This window comes from Neolamprologus brichardi, chromosome 12 (genome assembly GCF_056152115.1).
Source record: "Neolamprologus brichardi isolate AB-2024 chromosome 12, ASM5615211v1, whole genome shotgun sequence".
NCBI classification, from domain to species: Eukaryota; Metazoa; Chordata; class Actinopteri; order Cichliformes; family Cichlidae; genus Neolamprologus; species Neolamprologus brichardi.
In genome coordinates, this window is record NC_142115.1 from 3,225,146 (window position 1) to 3,241,670 (window position 16,525).

General features: G+C 42.9%; 1 protein-coding gene across 9 annotated transcripts in view; it reads right to left on the bottom strand.

Moving 5' to 3' along the window:
- The window catches only part of fbrsl1 (fibrosin-like 1), a 317,456-nt gene extending 307,513 nt beyond the window's left edge, over nt 1-9,943 (bottom strand). For 5 of the 9 annotated variants that reach the window (XM_006805437.3, XM_035914199.2, XM_006805440.3 and 2 more), the window contains exon 1: nt 8,640-9,942. In XM_006805437.3, the coding sequence (XP_006805500.2) occupies nt 8,640-8,942 (303 nt within the window). In that variant the 5' untranslated portion in view covers nt 8,943-9,942. Of the gene's footprint in view, nt 1-8,639 lie in introns of all 9 variants that reach the window. The other 4 variants (XM_006805436.3, XM_087848891.1, XM_006805435.3 and 1 more) reach the window with 1 other exon arrangement.
- Nucleotides 9,944-16,525: the final 6,582 nt, after the last annotated feature.

The following is a 16,525-nucleotide window of genomic DNA, read 5'->3' on the forward strand; positions in this document are numbered from 1 at the left end:
AACTCTAATATGTCGCCTGGTAAACTCAGGTCCTTTCTCTTTCTCAGGTACAGCTTGTTTCTTGCAAACACACACAAAAGCTTTTATATTTGCTTGCAGCAGAGTGTTGTTGAAATCATTATGAATACTTTTCCCCAAACACACAACTCTTAGTGACACCGCAACCTTTCTACAAAATAAGTCTGCAAGGTTTGAAAAGTCGACCTCCAATCGTGCACATAAACAAAATGTTGAAAAGGGATTCAAGTGATATGAAGGCTGAAGTAAGCCAGGCTTTCAGAGCTCTCTCTTTGCTCTACGCCAGAGAAGGACACGGCTGAAAAGGAAAACAGCCATTACTTAATGAGCCACTTAAAGAGTGCCCTCTCTATTTAGGTTTCATTACTTTTATTGTAAATCCTTCACAGCCCTCGTCTGCTAGTCATTCATTCAGAGCTTCCGCGGCCAAGCGCACCATTATATATTAACCAAAATCACAGGGCTGGAAAATACCTCAGCTGAATGACAATTATGATTACTATGAAGTTATCCCCCCAAAATGTCTTTTTCTTAAACTGCTCAAAGGAAATGTCTTTTGTTAACATTGTTTAATAACATTCGTTAATCAAGAAGCCAGAGAGTGGTTGTGAAAAGCAAAAAAAAAAGGGTGGGGGGAACAAATCAGCAGCAGATAATTACTGTGGAAACCTTATAACAGTGCAGCTCCAGATCCATCGCAGGCTCAGGGACAGCATCTTAATCAGAAGGTAATTACATCCTGTCATTCACCGCAATGAAAATACGGAGACAGGAAGATGGAAGACGGCAGGAAATGGATATATATGCCGAACAACAAGTTACCCACGTGCTTTTATGTGCCTCTTATTATGTGTCAGTGTGCACCGTCACCAAGCTTACAGCTTTGAGCTTGAAAACAAAGAGGCTTTTATTCTGACAGTTAAAAGTGTCGTTGCATTCAGACCCCTAAAAACAGACAACTGACAGCTTCACAAAGCTCTCGCTGGAGAGGGCAGGCATTAATCCCACTGGTTTCCAACCTTCAGAAATCAACAAATACACATTATCACACATGAGAAGAACATTTAAATCATTCTTAGCTCGCGACATTTTTCATAACTTGTCTTCTTCTTGTTGTTTTTTTTGTTTGTTAGTAACTGAAAAAATCTGTGCAAGTGATTCAATAAATGCCAAGCACAAAAGAGGCCATCAAACATGTTCTCAGGTTTGCTCTCTTTTCAGACAGACCGACTTTCGCTTTCACTGCCATCAAGAACAGTACTTCAGAACAGTGCTCCTTATTAATATAGTATTTGTGCGTCCTTGTAGCTGATTTTTGTAAACATCTTAAATCAAATAGAGTTAACGCCCACGTTTGCTGTGTTGCCGTCTTCTTATCTGCCTTTACAGGAACACTATTTCCCTGTGTTGCAACCAACTGTTGATCAGAGTGAATAATGTGAAACTGGCAGCAGGAATGTAAACTGCATTGTTTGCATGCTTGTACCTGTGCATGTGCGGATGTTTGACTCAGATTAAACAAGAAATACCAAAACACTACTTTCTAGTTCTACTAGTGGTCAGAAGATACACAAGGAAGGTAGGTTTAAACAAATGTGCCTATTCTGGTCCACTGTCACTGAAATCTATGATGCTTTGCCCTTCCAGTGTAACATGTGACTCCCTCGGGAGCTCTCCATTGGGCTGCTATTTATAGGCTGGTAAAATGATAAGGTCACAAAATCAAATCAAATTAAATCTACATTTTTTATTCACTCCCTCCCTTTTTTTTTCTTAAACTATAATAAGCCAAAAAGCCATGTAACATTTCTCATTGGGCAAAATAAAAACATGTTCATATTCCTTAAAACAGGCACTGAAAAAACTCCACTAAACCTCCTTTATATCTGGAATCTACAACAGCACCTAAAAATGAAAGTATCATTAACATCTTAACAGCTGAAACACTTTATAAGTGTTAATTAGAAATGAACAAAAGGGATGAATGTTGAGCATGGGGTAGGGATTAATAAGTATGTCATACTTCTTCCTACTCCATTTCAGACCTAATAATTGTCATTTCATGTCATTTAGACTCTGTTTTATTTTATTTATTTTCTTTTTTTGTTTTATTTGAGCACATACGTGTGTGTATTTACATATATATTCATATTTGTAAATGCAAGTATGTGTACTTGTGTATATATTGGTTTTTTTTCTGTATATGTCTGAAATAAATAAAGATACAATACAAAAAAAACAATACAATACAATGCCAGAACTGGCTCGCTGGTATTCACAATGCCAGTAAACCAAATCTCTTTATACGCTATTTTGCAGTTGAGCTTTGGGAAACTGCGATGCTCATTTCCCCTTTTTTGGAGAAGATCATTTGCAACCTAGATCAGCTTTGGGAAGTTCCTAATACAAATACGCGTTACATGCGATCTCTAAGCAGGCCTCACACTTTTGTGAACACGGTGTTGTCAGTAACAGACGAAAGTGATCATCAACCCCCGTGCTGGCCTCTCTGCACTGGCTGCCTGTGTCTTTTAGAGTTCATTTTAAACTTCTTATGTTTGTTTTTAAATGCCTTCACAGTCTTGCCCCGCCTTACCTCTCTGAGCTTCTTAATCAACACATACCCTGTCGGTCTCTCAGGTCAGCTGACCAGCTGCTCCTGGAGGTACCGAGATCCAGGAGGAAGCTCAGAGGGGGCGGGGCCTTCTCTATTGTGGCTCCAAAATTATGGAATAATTTGCCCATGCACGTTAGAGAGGCCCCTTCACTGTCCACTTTTAAATCCCGTCTTCAAACCCACTTTTATTCCTTGGCTTTTAACCTCAGCGAGACTTAGTTTCTCTTTTAATTGAAGCAGTTATTTAATTTCACTCTTCTTTTATTTGGTTTTTACTTATATCTCATGTAATTTTATTTTACAGTTCCAATGTACAGCACTTTGTGTCAGCTGTGGTTGTTTTAAAGTGCTTCATAAATAAAGTTGATGATGATGATGATCCTGCTTCCAGATCCGCAGCATCGTCATCAACCAAAAGTTGGTTGATTAAATGAATTGATAAATTGCCTGATGGGTCACAAAAAAGGAAAAAGCAAACTCAAACCGCACCAGTGACATCATCATTAGCAAATCAGACAGTTAATTATCTATTAGCTATTTGACCGATCTGCATTTATATATAGCTTTCAACCACGTCTGAGTGTTGATGTTGCTTTGTCTACTCAGCAACTCTCCTGTTGGCAACATGTGTTTGGAAGAGCACAAACACGACAGGCTGCTGATTCCAGCAGCATGAGGCAGCGCGTAAATGAATAACCCACGACTCGCTGTGACACAACAACATTATATTAGTAAGGACTCATAAACAATTACTTTGTGAAAGAAAAAAAATACCACATTTTATCATGTTCTGATGTTATTCAATGATTAAATCAATATAAATGCACAACGACCAGTTGACTAGGAAGCCATTCTTTAAGGGAAAACTTTAAGAATCTGCAACTTGGACAGCTGCATGCTGGAGGTCCGGTCATGTGTTTGTGTCGGACAGAGAAAAGGCTCGCGAATGTGACCGTGCATTTATCAGCCATGCTGTCGCCTACAGTGTGTGACAGTTAGAGACAGCCAGGGCTCGGGGACGTCCCACTGGCATTAAGAAAGCTCTCTCCATGGGATGCGTCAGCCAATGAGCAACGCAGCCTCGGGGGGCTGCCTTGTTAATTAAAGCCGGAGTTGTTTGTCAGTGCCGACATATGATGCACAGCACTATCACCGTTGGGGGAAAGTGAAAACACGAAGCAAGATTGCTGCAACCCCTGCAACAAATCTGCTGCCTCGCCATGGAAGCGAGACATCTCACTACAGCAAAGAGCGCTGCGGTTTAAGGTGCCAGTGTTGGTTTGCACCATGTTACTCAAGTGGCAACGAGCAGAGCGGAAACACAAAGCTGACCCGGGGAAAAGATGTGAAATTATAGGATTTCTGGGCTCTTTAAAGCTTTACGCAATCCGTCAATCTGCTGAAAGCCAAACCTTCGGTTCAAGCTCAGGATTTATCAGCACGTCTCTGCACAAGTGTGCTTTCTAACACGAGATCTCGAGTTCTGGCCTTGCTAACGACTCCAAATAGTTAACATGTGGTCATATCTGGGTGCTAACTATGAGACACTCGAGTGTAGCTATATTAAGGGAAAGTCTCTGGGGCGAAAAAAATCTTTCTAACTGCTGCTCTGACTTCATCGCAGCACTTGATGATATATAATGACACATATTTGTATCTGGAATGTTGCTGGCTTAAATCCATGCACCAGCTGCCAAAACACAGGCAGAGAAAGCGAAGCAACAAATCCCAGTTTCCCTAACAACTACTGTCAAGCTCCTCGAGGGCAAGGGACTTAATTTCCCCATACTGCACCAGCGGTGCTGCTCAGTAGCCAACGATCGAGGATGATTAGTGTGCAAAACTTGAGAAAACAGAGCCATGCAGGAAAACAGCAAGCGAAACGTCCCTGGATACACAAAGAGACAGAGTCTTTGATATATGAACCCATTTTCCGCCAGAATCCCAGACCCCCCTTGGCCTCCTGCCCTTCACACTGTTGTAATATCACTAAATCAACTAAACCTAAATCCCCCATTAGACTGAATTTAGAAAGCCACGCTGCGGAACGGAAAACCCAAACAAATCTGTAAATTCATGTTAAAGCAGATGAACAGAAGGATTGTGGATTAACGAGAGGGGATTTGCCACTCCGACATCACTCACAGAGCAAATGGAGCAAATCAAACATCTTATTAATACGTTGACAGATGGATAATTGTGTCATTTTATTATCTCCTCACTTGTTCGATACACACAGGGAGACTTCTGGAGGGTATAAGCTGTAAAGCATAATTGTTTTATATCGCTGGAACTGAAAGAATTCCCGAAAGTTGGGCTAATTTCTCCTTCTTCTTAAAGTCGTGTTTCTTAAAAAGAGAAAAAAATAAGGGAATAATTTTCCTGAGTCATGCGCGATGATTTCATTCTTTACTTAAAAAGAGAAATCAAAACCACAGAAACTGTGCGTGAGCTTTTCTGCTTTTCAACAGCCCACAGTAACAGATTGACTATTTTTGAATCATCACTGAATCATACCCCCGTTTTTAAAAAAAAAACATCATCATAAGGTGCCGGTGACAAAGCAGCGCGGCTGTGTTTGCATAGTCGATTTGCACAGGTAAGTAAGCGGCTTTCCTGCGAGAAACGAGGGGATTCAAAGCGAATAAACACGGTGTAATCAAATGCGTCTGTGGCTGCAAATTGCTTTCGGCTGTAATGAAACGGGGGTTACGGGGGTAGCGGGCGAGACCACCGCGCAGCCTAAGCCTTCATCGAGGGAGCTCGAGCCTATCGGCACTGAGCTGGAATATCAACTGAGTGGAAGAGCTCTGGGAGTAACCCGCAACCTCAGGCATGAGTTACAGACTCGAATGGGACAATCAAACAGCAGCAACCCAAAGGTGACGTAGATTTTATGAAACACGTTCACGCTGAAGTGCATCAGAGAGCAAACACACACACACGGAAAAAAAGATTACAGGGAGATTTGAAAGCAATGAGATTAAACACAAGTAAATATTGCTACGTTGGCCATATGGGCTCACTGAACCCGGGGAGGGTGGAATATTAATGACGGTGAAATCCTAATGAGACCGACTGTATGGCCTGACATAAACACAACCGTGCTGGCCATCAGTCACTTTAAAGAGGTCAGGAGGACCACACGCTCGCTCTCCAGAGGGTGTGCCAGCTTATTGGAGCATAATGCAATAAGTCAGAGCTATTCCCTGACTCCCCCCCCCCATAATTGATGAGTAATTAGCACAGGTAGAGTAGGTCATGAGCTCCACTCAAGCACGCGGTGAGTAGGTGAAAGAATGACTCATGGACAGACGATGTGATGGTTCCAGTGGGCGCACGCCGCGGAGAGGCCGTTTCACTCTCAGTGATGCAGCTAAAACAAACGTCATTAGCGTTGTCACTTACAACAATACACAAAATTAGCACTAAGTCAACACTCTGATTTCATTTACCACATGCACCGAAATCAGAGGCACAAAAAAAAGCCCTATCTGTGCTCATCTCTTCTTCTAATTGTACCAGATCCACGAACATCATTTAATAAGCGCAGGCCATTTGCATGCAAATCAGACCAATTATCAACAAGTAGCTGGTATGCGAGTATCATTTCACATTGAGCTGTATCATGCCTCATTTGCGTAGCCTTGAAACATAAGCTTCTGTGCAGCGCACAGCGTTCTTTCTCCGTGTTCACTCGACACAGAGAATTATTATCGCTAGTAAATGTGTAAAACTAAAATTGGATGATTATCTGGCTTCGCCTCGCTCTCACAGAGGCAGCGTTTATTTACTGTAGTGTTTTTATTACGATAAACCCTCAAAGGATAAATCTAACCTCAGCTCCCACATCAGAGACAGACGTCCAACTTGTGAACTAAAAAGACGTCTTACAGCATCGCAACACGTGTTACTTTTCCCAGAAGTCATTAAGTGCAGCGCACTTCAAAGTCTTCCAGCCATCGGAAGCGGCTGCCGTGCAGCACAGAGGGCAAAGGTGCTTTTACATGCAAAATCACATGGAGGTGAATGAGGAGAATGGGCAGCATCCTCACATACAAGGTCTTAAATAATCAGGCCCCATCTTATCTTAATGACCTTGTAGTACCATATCACCCTATTAGAGCACTTCGCTCTCGCTCTGCAGGCCTACTTGTTGTTCTTAGAGTATTTAAAAGTAGAATGGGAGGCAGAGCCTTCAGTTTTCAGGCCCCTCTTCTGTGGAACCAGCTTCCAGTTTGGATTCGGGAGACAGACACTATCTCTACTTTTAAGATTAGGCTTCAAACTTTCCTTTTTGCTAAAGCATATAGTTAGGGCTGGACCAGGTGACCCTGAATCCTCCCTTAGTTATGCTGCAATAGATGTAGGCTGCCGGGGGATTCCCATGATGCATTGAGTTTTTCCTTTCCAGTCACCTTTCTCACTCACTATGTATTAACAGACCTCTCTGTATTGAATCATATCTGTTATTAACCTCTGTCTCTCTTCCACAGCATGTCTTTATCCTGTCTTCCTTCTCTCACCCCAACCAATCACAGCAGATGGCCCCGCCCCTCCCTGAGCCTGGTTCTGCTGGAGGTTTCTTCCTGTTAAAAGGGAGTTTTTCCTTCCCACTGTCGCCAAAGTGCTGCTCATAGGGGGTCATATGATTGTTGGGCTTTTCTCTGTATCTATGAAGCGCCTTGAGGTGACTTTTGTTGTGATTTGGCGCTATATAAATAAAATTGAATTGAATTGAATTGAATTGAATTGAATTGAATTGAATTGAATTGAATTGAATTGAACACACTTGATAACAAGTATATCTGGGGCAAGTGCCGCTTGTGAAATTTAGCCTGATTAGCCAAAAAGCTCTGCAGTGTCATTAAAGCAGTTTTACATCACTGCACTCGTCTTTTACATCATTATTCTTCTCATATAAGTTAATTCCCAACAATATTTCAGGGATCGCCCTTGCTCTCCTATCTGCTTTCCCGCCTGCTTTAAGTACCATGAAGCTAAATGGAATTGCAGGATAATCACAGATGACCCTGACAGGTTAAACTTGTTAATAGCTGGGCAGCGGAGAATTGATTATCAGCTTCATGTGAATGAATCCTACATTCAGAATAGACGACTGGTAAAGATTTATGCTGCAAACATGCAGTCCACCATTATATTGAATAAGAGCTATGTAGGAGGCGTGACTGATGACTGATTAATAGCCACCATAGTTAAGCTTACATAGGAAGGTGTGATTGGATCCACAGCTTCTCAAACGAGGCTTAAAATGCACAGACACCAGTGAGTATTAGGTATATATTTTTAAAGGTAGTTATTTATATACAGTCATCCTCAGAATGAGCCATAAAAAAACAACAAACCTGCCTCATCAGTCTGCCTAATATCCCACAGGGAGCTATGTTTCATTTGTCATTTTGAATGTAATGAGATAAAGCAGCCAAATAAAGGAGGGTGTCACAGGGGAACCTCCTCTCTTCCTGAAATCACTGCTCTGACATCTGACATAGCTGCCACACAGTAATGACAGCGGCAGAGTTATCAGCACGTGGTGTGTCAGCCTCCAACACACGAATGATGTAATAGGCAGTTTATCAGAGGTCGGAGTGTCAAGAAAGCAGAAAAACAGAAAAACGCACGAACCAGATCCAAACCTGTCCCACCAAAGCACCTGTTTATTCTCCAATCATACGCTGGCTCTGTGTGTGTGTGTGTGTTGTAAACACTTTCATGACAAGGACTCCAAACAGACACACATCAAAGCGAGCACTGATCACCTTGGGGGATATCCTCTCATCTACAAATATCAGACGATTACAAGAGTAATCCTCATCCATCTCATTACCGCCATCTCAAGTAAATTGGCTACAAATTGGACTAGTCCTTCATGTTGCTGTGAGTGGGTGAGGACCCACACACACACACAGACAGACACACACACTCTTGACACATGATGAAGAATGCAAACACACAAACAGTTAACGATCCGCTTCCTCCTTACCTCCAGACGGTCCAGGCTGATGAAGCTGGCGATAGCAAATCCATCAATGATGTCCTCCTCCTGCGAGCTGGACTCTCGTCTCTTTCGCCGCGGGGGGCGCGAGACTCTGGCGGCGGCCGCGGGGTGCGGAGCTTTTTTACCGGGCAGGGAGGCGGCGTCCCTCCCCGGACTGTGTCCCTCCCTGTCGGAGCAGGAGGAGTTGGGGTCGGGGCTGCGGGCGTCTCTGCTCCCAGCCTCCCGCAACCTCCGCACTCTCTCCCGCTTGGATCGACATCTCCGACCCTGCTTCAGTTTCCCATCCATGCTGTCAGAGAATTCTCCCAGAGTCCGAAAGAAACAGCAATATTACTCCACAGCTCGCGCAATATCAAATAACACACGCGCGCGCTCGCGCACGCAGACACACACACCGGACTGAGGATCGTAGCCTGCGCTGCGCTATAACGTGGAGACAGCGCTGCGTGCGGGGCTGTGTAAATAACGAGGCGACCGTAGCCTCACAACAGTGGATGACCTTGAGTATAAACCTCGCCAATCTCCATTACGATAAGCAAACGTTCCAAGTATCCGCGCGCGGGCGAGCGACTGGGTGAGAGTGAGCGAAGCGACGCGGATCCGCACGCTATTCTGTCACGAATCTGCGCCGTGTCGACGCGCTGGCCGCTAAAGCAGGTGCAAAAAAACGGCGAAACGCTCAAAATCCGCGCACTGCACTCGTCTCGTAACTTTTGTGGCATCTCAGTAATAACGAGCGGCGTTCAAAGCGGGAGCTCGCAGCATACTGCAGACAGCGCAGAGAAATCATGTCGCTGCCCGTTGTTGTTTTCCACCACCCCAATCCATGATCCAAGTCTGGCAAGAAAAAAAGAGAGAGAGAGAGACAGTATCGGGACAGTATCCGTCCGAGATAACGCTGATAATAAACGGTAAACGTGTCGATAGAAGCTGTCGAATGAGAGAATAATCCCGCGGACTACGCGTTGACTTTTAAGCCATATTCCTCTCCGCTCTGCGCTTCAGAAGCAAAGGATCCGAAGTCTGAGAGCTACTTAGGCTATGCGCAGTGTTTCCTAAATGACCCGAGCCGTCCGGATAAGACAGACATCCAAACTCCATAGGGCAACGAAGCGGTCTATTCCAGTTTAGATAACGTTGAGTTTCCCTACAAACCTCCACTCCAGTCCGTCCCTCAGTTGCTCAGTGGCTCCTGGTATTTTCTGTTCGCATAATAAGGCTTTGATAAGTGTCCTTAAAGCGACAGGAGTGATTAAAATCTCTCTCTCTCTGCCCCCTCCCCTCTCTATCTCTCATTCCCTTCATCCGAAATTAAGATACGCAGTCAAGCTTCAGAGAACCCACATAACTGACGTATTTCCGCCACCTCTGGCCTACAATTTACCATAGGAAGGAAGCTTGTGTAAAAAAAAAAAAAAGCCAGAGAGAAAGGGAAAATCATTCTCAGTGTTGGGTACACTTTGTCATACAAGGCACTATTTTAGTCTGTCTGTCTGCCGGAGCTGATGCCACATCATGCCGTTTCCCGCTGACGGTTTGCGCTCTCTCTCTCGCACTCTCATCTATCAGGTTCTGACAGCTTCTCCATTCCGAGCATGCTCTCTCTCCCCCCCTCTCTCCCCCACCTCAACCCCCAACTCTCTAAATTCACCAGCAGACAACAGAAAGTGTAAAGCTGCGTTTTACTGTCACATAAAGGTCAGAATTTCATGAGTGCACTGTAATAAAATATATATTTGAAATATGGGTTTGTCATATTTACCCTGCCCCGAACCTTTTTGTGAAGCCTGAGCAGGACTGGTGTGGCTCTGCAGAGTGAGCACTTCCAGGGGCTCCCTGAGGGAATTCCAGGGAATCCTGTGCAAAGTGAAACTGCTTAATTTATCTGCTTTCTATCAGGAGAAATCAGGGCAATGACATTATACAATCACTCCACTGTGTAATATTTATTTCAATTATAGGTTTCACCGCCCTTACTGTGACTGTAACACCACCCAGAGACTTTTGCAAGCCTTTATAAATGTTTACTTTCTCCCCTGCAGAGCCATCAGGTTGATGCAGGTCCATTAATATGCAAACGTGTAGGAACAGGTTAACACCGTTATCGATACTCTATACTGTGATTATGTTTTCATAAAGGTATTTTCTCAATCGACTTCTTCAATTACATGGAAACATAACCTCAGACGCCAACAGTCCAATTTTCTAGGCAGGCTAGTTTATAGATTGTAGATTATGTTTACTTCCAGAGGATCTGCATCTCATTTCCAGTTACAGAAGTCGAGGAAGTTGTTCCTTTGTAAATGTCTGGTGAGTATTTGCATAATACTTTGCTTAGTTGGAAACCTGTTCTCTTGCTGTGGGCTTAAATGAAAGAAGCTTGCTGTTTAGGTTATTATTAGTTTATTAGCAAACACATGGCGTGCTGTCGTGTGTTCTCTGATGAACTCGTAACGCACACGAATGAAAGAATTAAGCAAAATGCTATATTGCAGCTATATTGCAACCGATGACTTAGTGGCAATCGTCTAATAAGTATGAAACCTGAAGATGAACCGCACCACTGAGTGTGAAATTTTGCTTATAGGAATCCTCTGGCTTATCACCTGATTTTCACACTATGCCAAACAGGAGAGTCGAAGCTACAAATGCTATCCTGGAGTACTTAGGTAGTTAGTGCATGAATCAGGTGTGGAAATTTTCTTTAACATAAGGATCTTTGGTGGAAATGCAAAGCAATGCATCAAAATGCAAAATGAAAGTACTTTTATGCAAATGCAGAGTGCTGCAGGGTAAATTATCCAGCGCACTGCAGGTGATTAAACCACAGTCTGCACTGAGTGAGTGAGCATGATGATCCTTTTATGATAAACATCAGGTTAGGCTGTAACCTGTGCATATGCAATTATAAAATTGTAAGACTCCTTGTCTTTTGTTTACAGCTGTCCACAGTTCAAGGCCCATTGCTGAGTTTGTTATACGCCCTCATTTACTTTTCATTGAAGTTGTCAGTTTGAATAAGGCAGCCGCTGGGCCTATATGTCACTTTGAAGAAGGATAACCAGGTGAGCGGTGCATCGATCGTGAGACGGTATCGTTTTCATGTTACTTTAACTGCTGTGAATAAACCCCTCTCTGTTTGAGCAGCTTTGCGAGAACTCATTCAGTAAGGAGATTAAAAAAAGGGGGAACAGGTATGGTGAGAGGGCCGTGGAGGAGAGGGAAGAGATTACCTCTGTTTCTTCCATGCAACTATTTGCTGTGAGCTTAATCCATAGCTACAGACTCTGAGCTCCCACATCACAGTCATTCAAACGCTAGTCTGTTTGAAACGCTTAGCCCCAGCTGCGCTGGAAGCTAAAGGAAGGGAACCTGTCATGCTTTTTTTATGATATTTAAGTGGCAGAATTGTTTTTCTTTGCGTCTGCCACCACGATAAGGATTCATTTGATGTCGCTGAGGTCAAGTCGCTCATTGCTTAAAGTTATTTTCCGCTGCGATAGTTCTAAGAGTCTGCTGTGTGGCGCTGACACGAGATTGAGAGGTGAGAGATTTGAAGCAGGCAATAAAAAGTCTCTCTCCAAGTACATGCTGTGTCCTTTGTAAGGAATGTAGCCCCACAGAAATCAATAAGGCTAGATTTCACAGTGGAACCCCAGATAGCTGTAAGATGCACAAATCCCTACACTGCTGTAAATAAAAAAGAAATCTTTCAGTGTCACAACAGAATTTGTGCACACATCGTGCCAGTATATTACCTCCGTTCAACAAACCATCTCTTTTTTTAAGGCATAGTTGAAATGGCAAACGCTTTTTCCCCCAGACAAAAACGTTGGTGTAAGAATGTGGACATAAAAACAAAAATTTATTCCTGGAAGTTTTTGACATTCTCAAGTCATGTCTTACAGGTCAAGTATAGTGTGACGCAAATGAGGTAAAGTTATGAAGTTGGGTTAATGAATGATTAGGGTTAGGCATCTAAATCACTTGGTTATGGTCAATCAATAAGTGTGTTTATGTCCATGTTACACACCCAACTGCCAATTAGATTGAATGTAAACAATAAGATGCTCAGTCTACTATCAATGCAATTTCTATGTAGCCTTCTGGGCTGGTTCTTCAGGCCAATTCAGTGTAATGACTGTGAGCTGCCCACCCCTTAAGTTTATTATAAGGAGGCACGGTGATGCAGTGTGTAGCACTGTTGCGTAGCGCTGTGGGCTCACACACATTTTTAAATCCATTTATATTAAAAATCCTCTAAAAGACACCAAGCACTTTTCAGCCCTGTGAAGGGCAGAAATTCTGAGGAAACTGCATAATTATGGATTAGGAAGCGAGGGCTGACCTTAACAAAACACTCACCTTTCCAGCTGAAATCACAGTCACCAAACCTGTGCCAAAATCTGGTCCTCTGGTCCAGTTCCAGCTAGTATGTCTTCACTGTTGAGCTGACAGTCCATTGGGAGGATGCCATCAAGGAGAGATATGAAAGGAAGTTCCCAAATTGTAGAAGCTCAGGCTGAGGATGCTGTGGAGGTGGGTTGGAGGGTCTATGTGACAAGCACAAGTTAATCAAAGAGCTCCCCACTGTTGCCAAAAGAAGCGGTCACTGACTATGGCTGAAACAGAAGGAGACAGCGTGGTCTGCAGCACACACCCAGGTGTCATCACCAGAGATGGGCAGTAACGCGTTATCCGATTACTTTTTTCAAGTAACGAGTAAAGTAAGGGATTACTATTGCAAAAACTGTAATTAGATTACCGTTACTTTCACGTAAGCACGCTGCGTTACTGCGTTACTAAAACCGTGATTTTTTTTGCGAGAATGTCTCATGACAGTGACGTAAGCAAGTGCGACGTTCGTGACAACAGCTGTGTGCAGATCAACAATGGATCATATATCGAGTGCAGAGAGAGTATGAGCGTGCAGCGTTTAAAGCGTGGAAGTACTGACCTTACTTTGAGTTTGATTCCATAAAAAGTGACAAAAACATTAGTGTCCGTTGTGCGTGGGAAGAAAACTTCTTTTTACAGCGAAAAAACCCTAAACTTCCGAGCAAGCACCGAGTAGCTACGACGTAATGGGAAACTCACAGAGAAACTCGCGGATTCTTCCACTGACCGCTGCACACCTGCACCAGGGTAAACCTCCGCCTACGCAACTCCTGCTTTACAGGTGAAAATAGAGCAACAGGACCGCTGAGTCTTTGACTTTATTTATTTTCTGCTGTGTTTTACTTGCATCTATTTGAAAGACTGAGTGTAAACACACACAAAAAATATATATTTTATGTGCTGGAATGTGCAGAAAATAGGTTTAAATATTAAACAAATTTCTTCCAGTCAGAGAATGTTGCAGATAATTAAATGTTTGCTTGATGCATAAAGTTAAAAGATTAAAACTAATAAAACAAGTTTTAAAAAGAGACTTTTCCATTTGATTACATTTTGTATGATGATTATGCAGAAAAAGTAGAATTGGGCTGAAAGATCTATCGCTTTATCACCTATTCAGGTTGTAAATCATGTTTTTAAAAAGTAACTAAGTAACTAAGTAATTAATTACTTTTGAAACAGGATTACTTTTTGGGGAAGTAATCAGTAATTAGTTACTGATTACTTTTTTCAGGTAACTTGACCAACACTGGTCATCACCCTTTGGTCAGCTGAGTGGATTGTGTGATGATTGGTCATGTATCCACACAGGTGAAAACATCACGGTTTACCATTAGCAAAATCGCCCCAACTAGAAGTCTCCTCCAACCCACTCAGGGCTGATGCAGTGCTGCAGTAAAACAGAGTTTAGCATCTATTCCAATTAATAAATTAATGCTAGCATGCTGAAATGCTACACTTTGCTTTTTAGCAACTTAAAATTGACATTTATCTGAAAGCACCACTGTATCTGCGTAGAGCAACACAGCACTGGCTGTAAGCTTTTAGTCTCGTTCTTAAAAAGATCGTCTCAGATTTGCCATTTACTGATGAATTACCCCAATATCTGCCTCAAAATGATTTGCAATTGTTTGTTAAACCACAACCAGCATGCACGTCGATTCAATCCATCAGAAACTCCAGCAGCAATGACAACCAGCTGTTTTGAATATGAGATGTTGGATTCTAACTGAGACGTCTCAATTTGTCGCCCTAGCTGTCACCGAGGAATTACTGTGAGGGAAAACACAAGTCAGTGGTTTTATGCCTATAGGCCTTTCGGCTGCCTCTGTGACACATCATGGAGTAATTCACTAGTTTGGTGGCAATTTACAGGCAGACTCAACAAGAAACCCGCCCGGGGGCCTCGAGCAACAAGCTCTCTCTCAGGAAACCGTGGCCAGCCATAGGATTGTCTGGGCTGGTGCCTCGCAAACTGCCGCATGAAAAATTAACCTGCTTGCTCAAAAGACACAGCTTAAACATCCTCCCGGCCCGAGAGCCTCCTCTCGTCATCTCTTACCCTCTCAGTCTCCCCTGCTGTCTCTTTCTATCTTTCCTTTATCCTTTGTTCCCCTCTTCATCTCACCTGTTTTATCTTCACAGCCTACGTTATTTAGATCCATCATTGAGCCTCTGCTCTATATCTATGCTTCAAAGGCAGCAGCTGTTTGTTCCATGCTGAACACTGACACTTATATATAGCCACAGATATTGCATGTGTAACGTAAACATGGCCGTAGCCGTGGACATCAGGCGATAATGAATCATTCCAGCTTGGTTTAGAGCTGAAAGTCAAGTGGAAGTCACCAACTTAAATAAGTGAGGTAACAACATAGGATTAGTCAGGAAACTGATAGGAACGGTACCGAGGTGTCAATAATTTAACGGAGCAGGTTGTAAATCTAAGTGCTTTTGGATATTTCATAGCACTGGGGAGCAAAGTTTAATCAAACAGAGAGACTGGCCCCAGAGCTGTGTGGGTGAGAGAGATGAATCTACTGGCAGCCCTCGAGCCGGCTTTTATTACAGGCATCATTCAGGGCAAAATTAGCAATGTGACCTGATACTTTAGTGAAATAAATTGAGTTAAGAGGCTAATGTGGATACATGTCATGTTAAATGTCATCGTAAAAAAATGTTTCTTTGAATTATTGTGTGCCACGAGGGGATACACACCCCCCACTCTGAGAATCCCTCAGTCAAGATTTCCCACATTTCTTGTTTTGGTTTCAGGCATTGCTCAACATTTAGAGAAAAAATAGCCATAATGGTTTTTATTGATCCTAAACGTCTAGTGCCCTCTCTGTTGCTAAAGTAACAACGCTTTCTGCTCCTCCAAATCGCATCAACAGATGTTGTGACAGCAGAGCTTTTCATAAAAGGCCCCCTAAGGCAGTCAATATTTCCCCTAGAAACCTGCTTCGATTCCTGTCAGCCGCTGAAAGATAGAGCGAGGATGTCATTTGAGTTCATCACCGATGGCTTAACTCACATCTTGTGGCGATCGCACCTGTGTTATCGTTTCGAGTCCGTACGTTGGCAAAAGGATATGAAGTATCTTGTACTTCCTGCTTTATTTTGTTCTTGCTTTAGTTTATCTTTTCAGATCCTCCACTTCCTGCCCTTGTGTGTTTCCCACCTGCAGCTGTGTTCTGCCTCTATCTGTATACTAACTGCATTTCCTGTTTCTTTGCCAGATTATCTCGGTGCCACGTGTCGAGCTTTCCAGCATTTACTCCCTTGCACCTTTGTGCTCGATCGTCTGTTTTTTTTCTGTTTTTCTTCTATGTCCAGTCTTTGTACCCACGCCTCTTCTGTTTCTATATTCTTATTTAATGAAGACGATCTTCCAATTCTTAGCAAGAAAAAGAATAACTGTTCCTTTAATTAGACGTTTTATGCAGTTTTGCTTCTTCTGAAAACCCCTATGG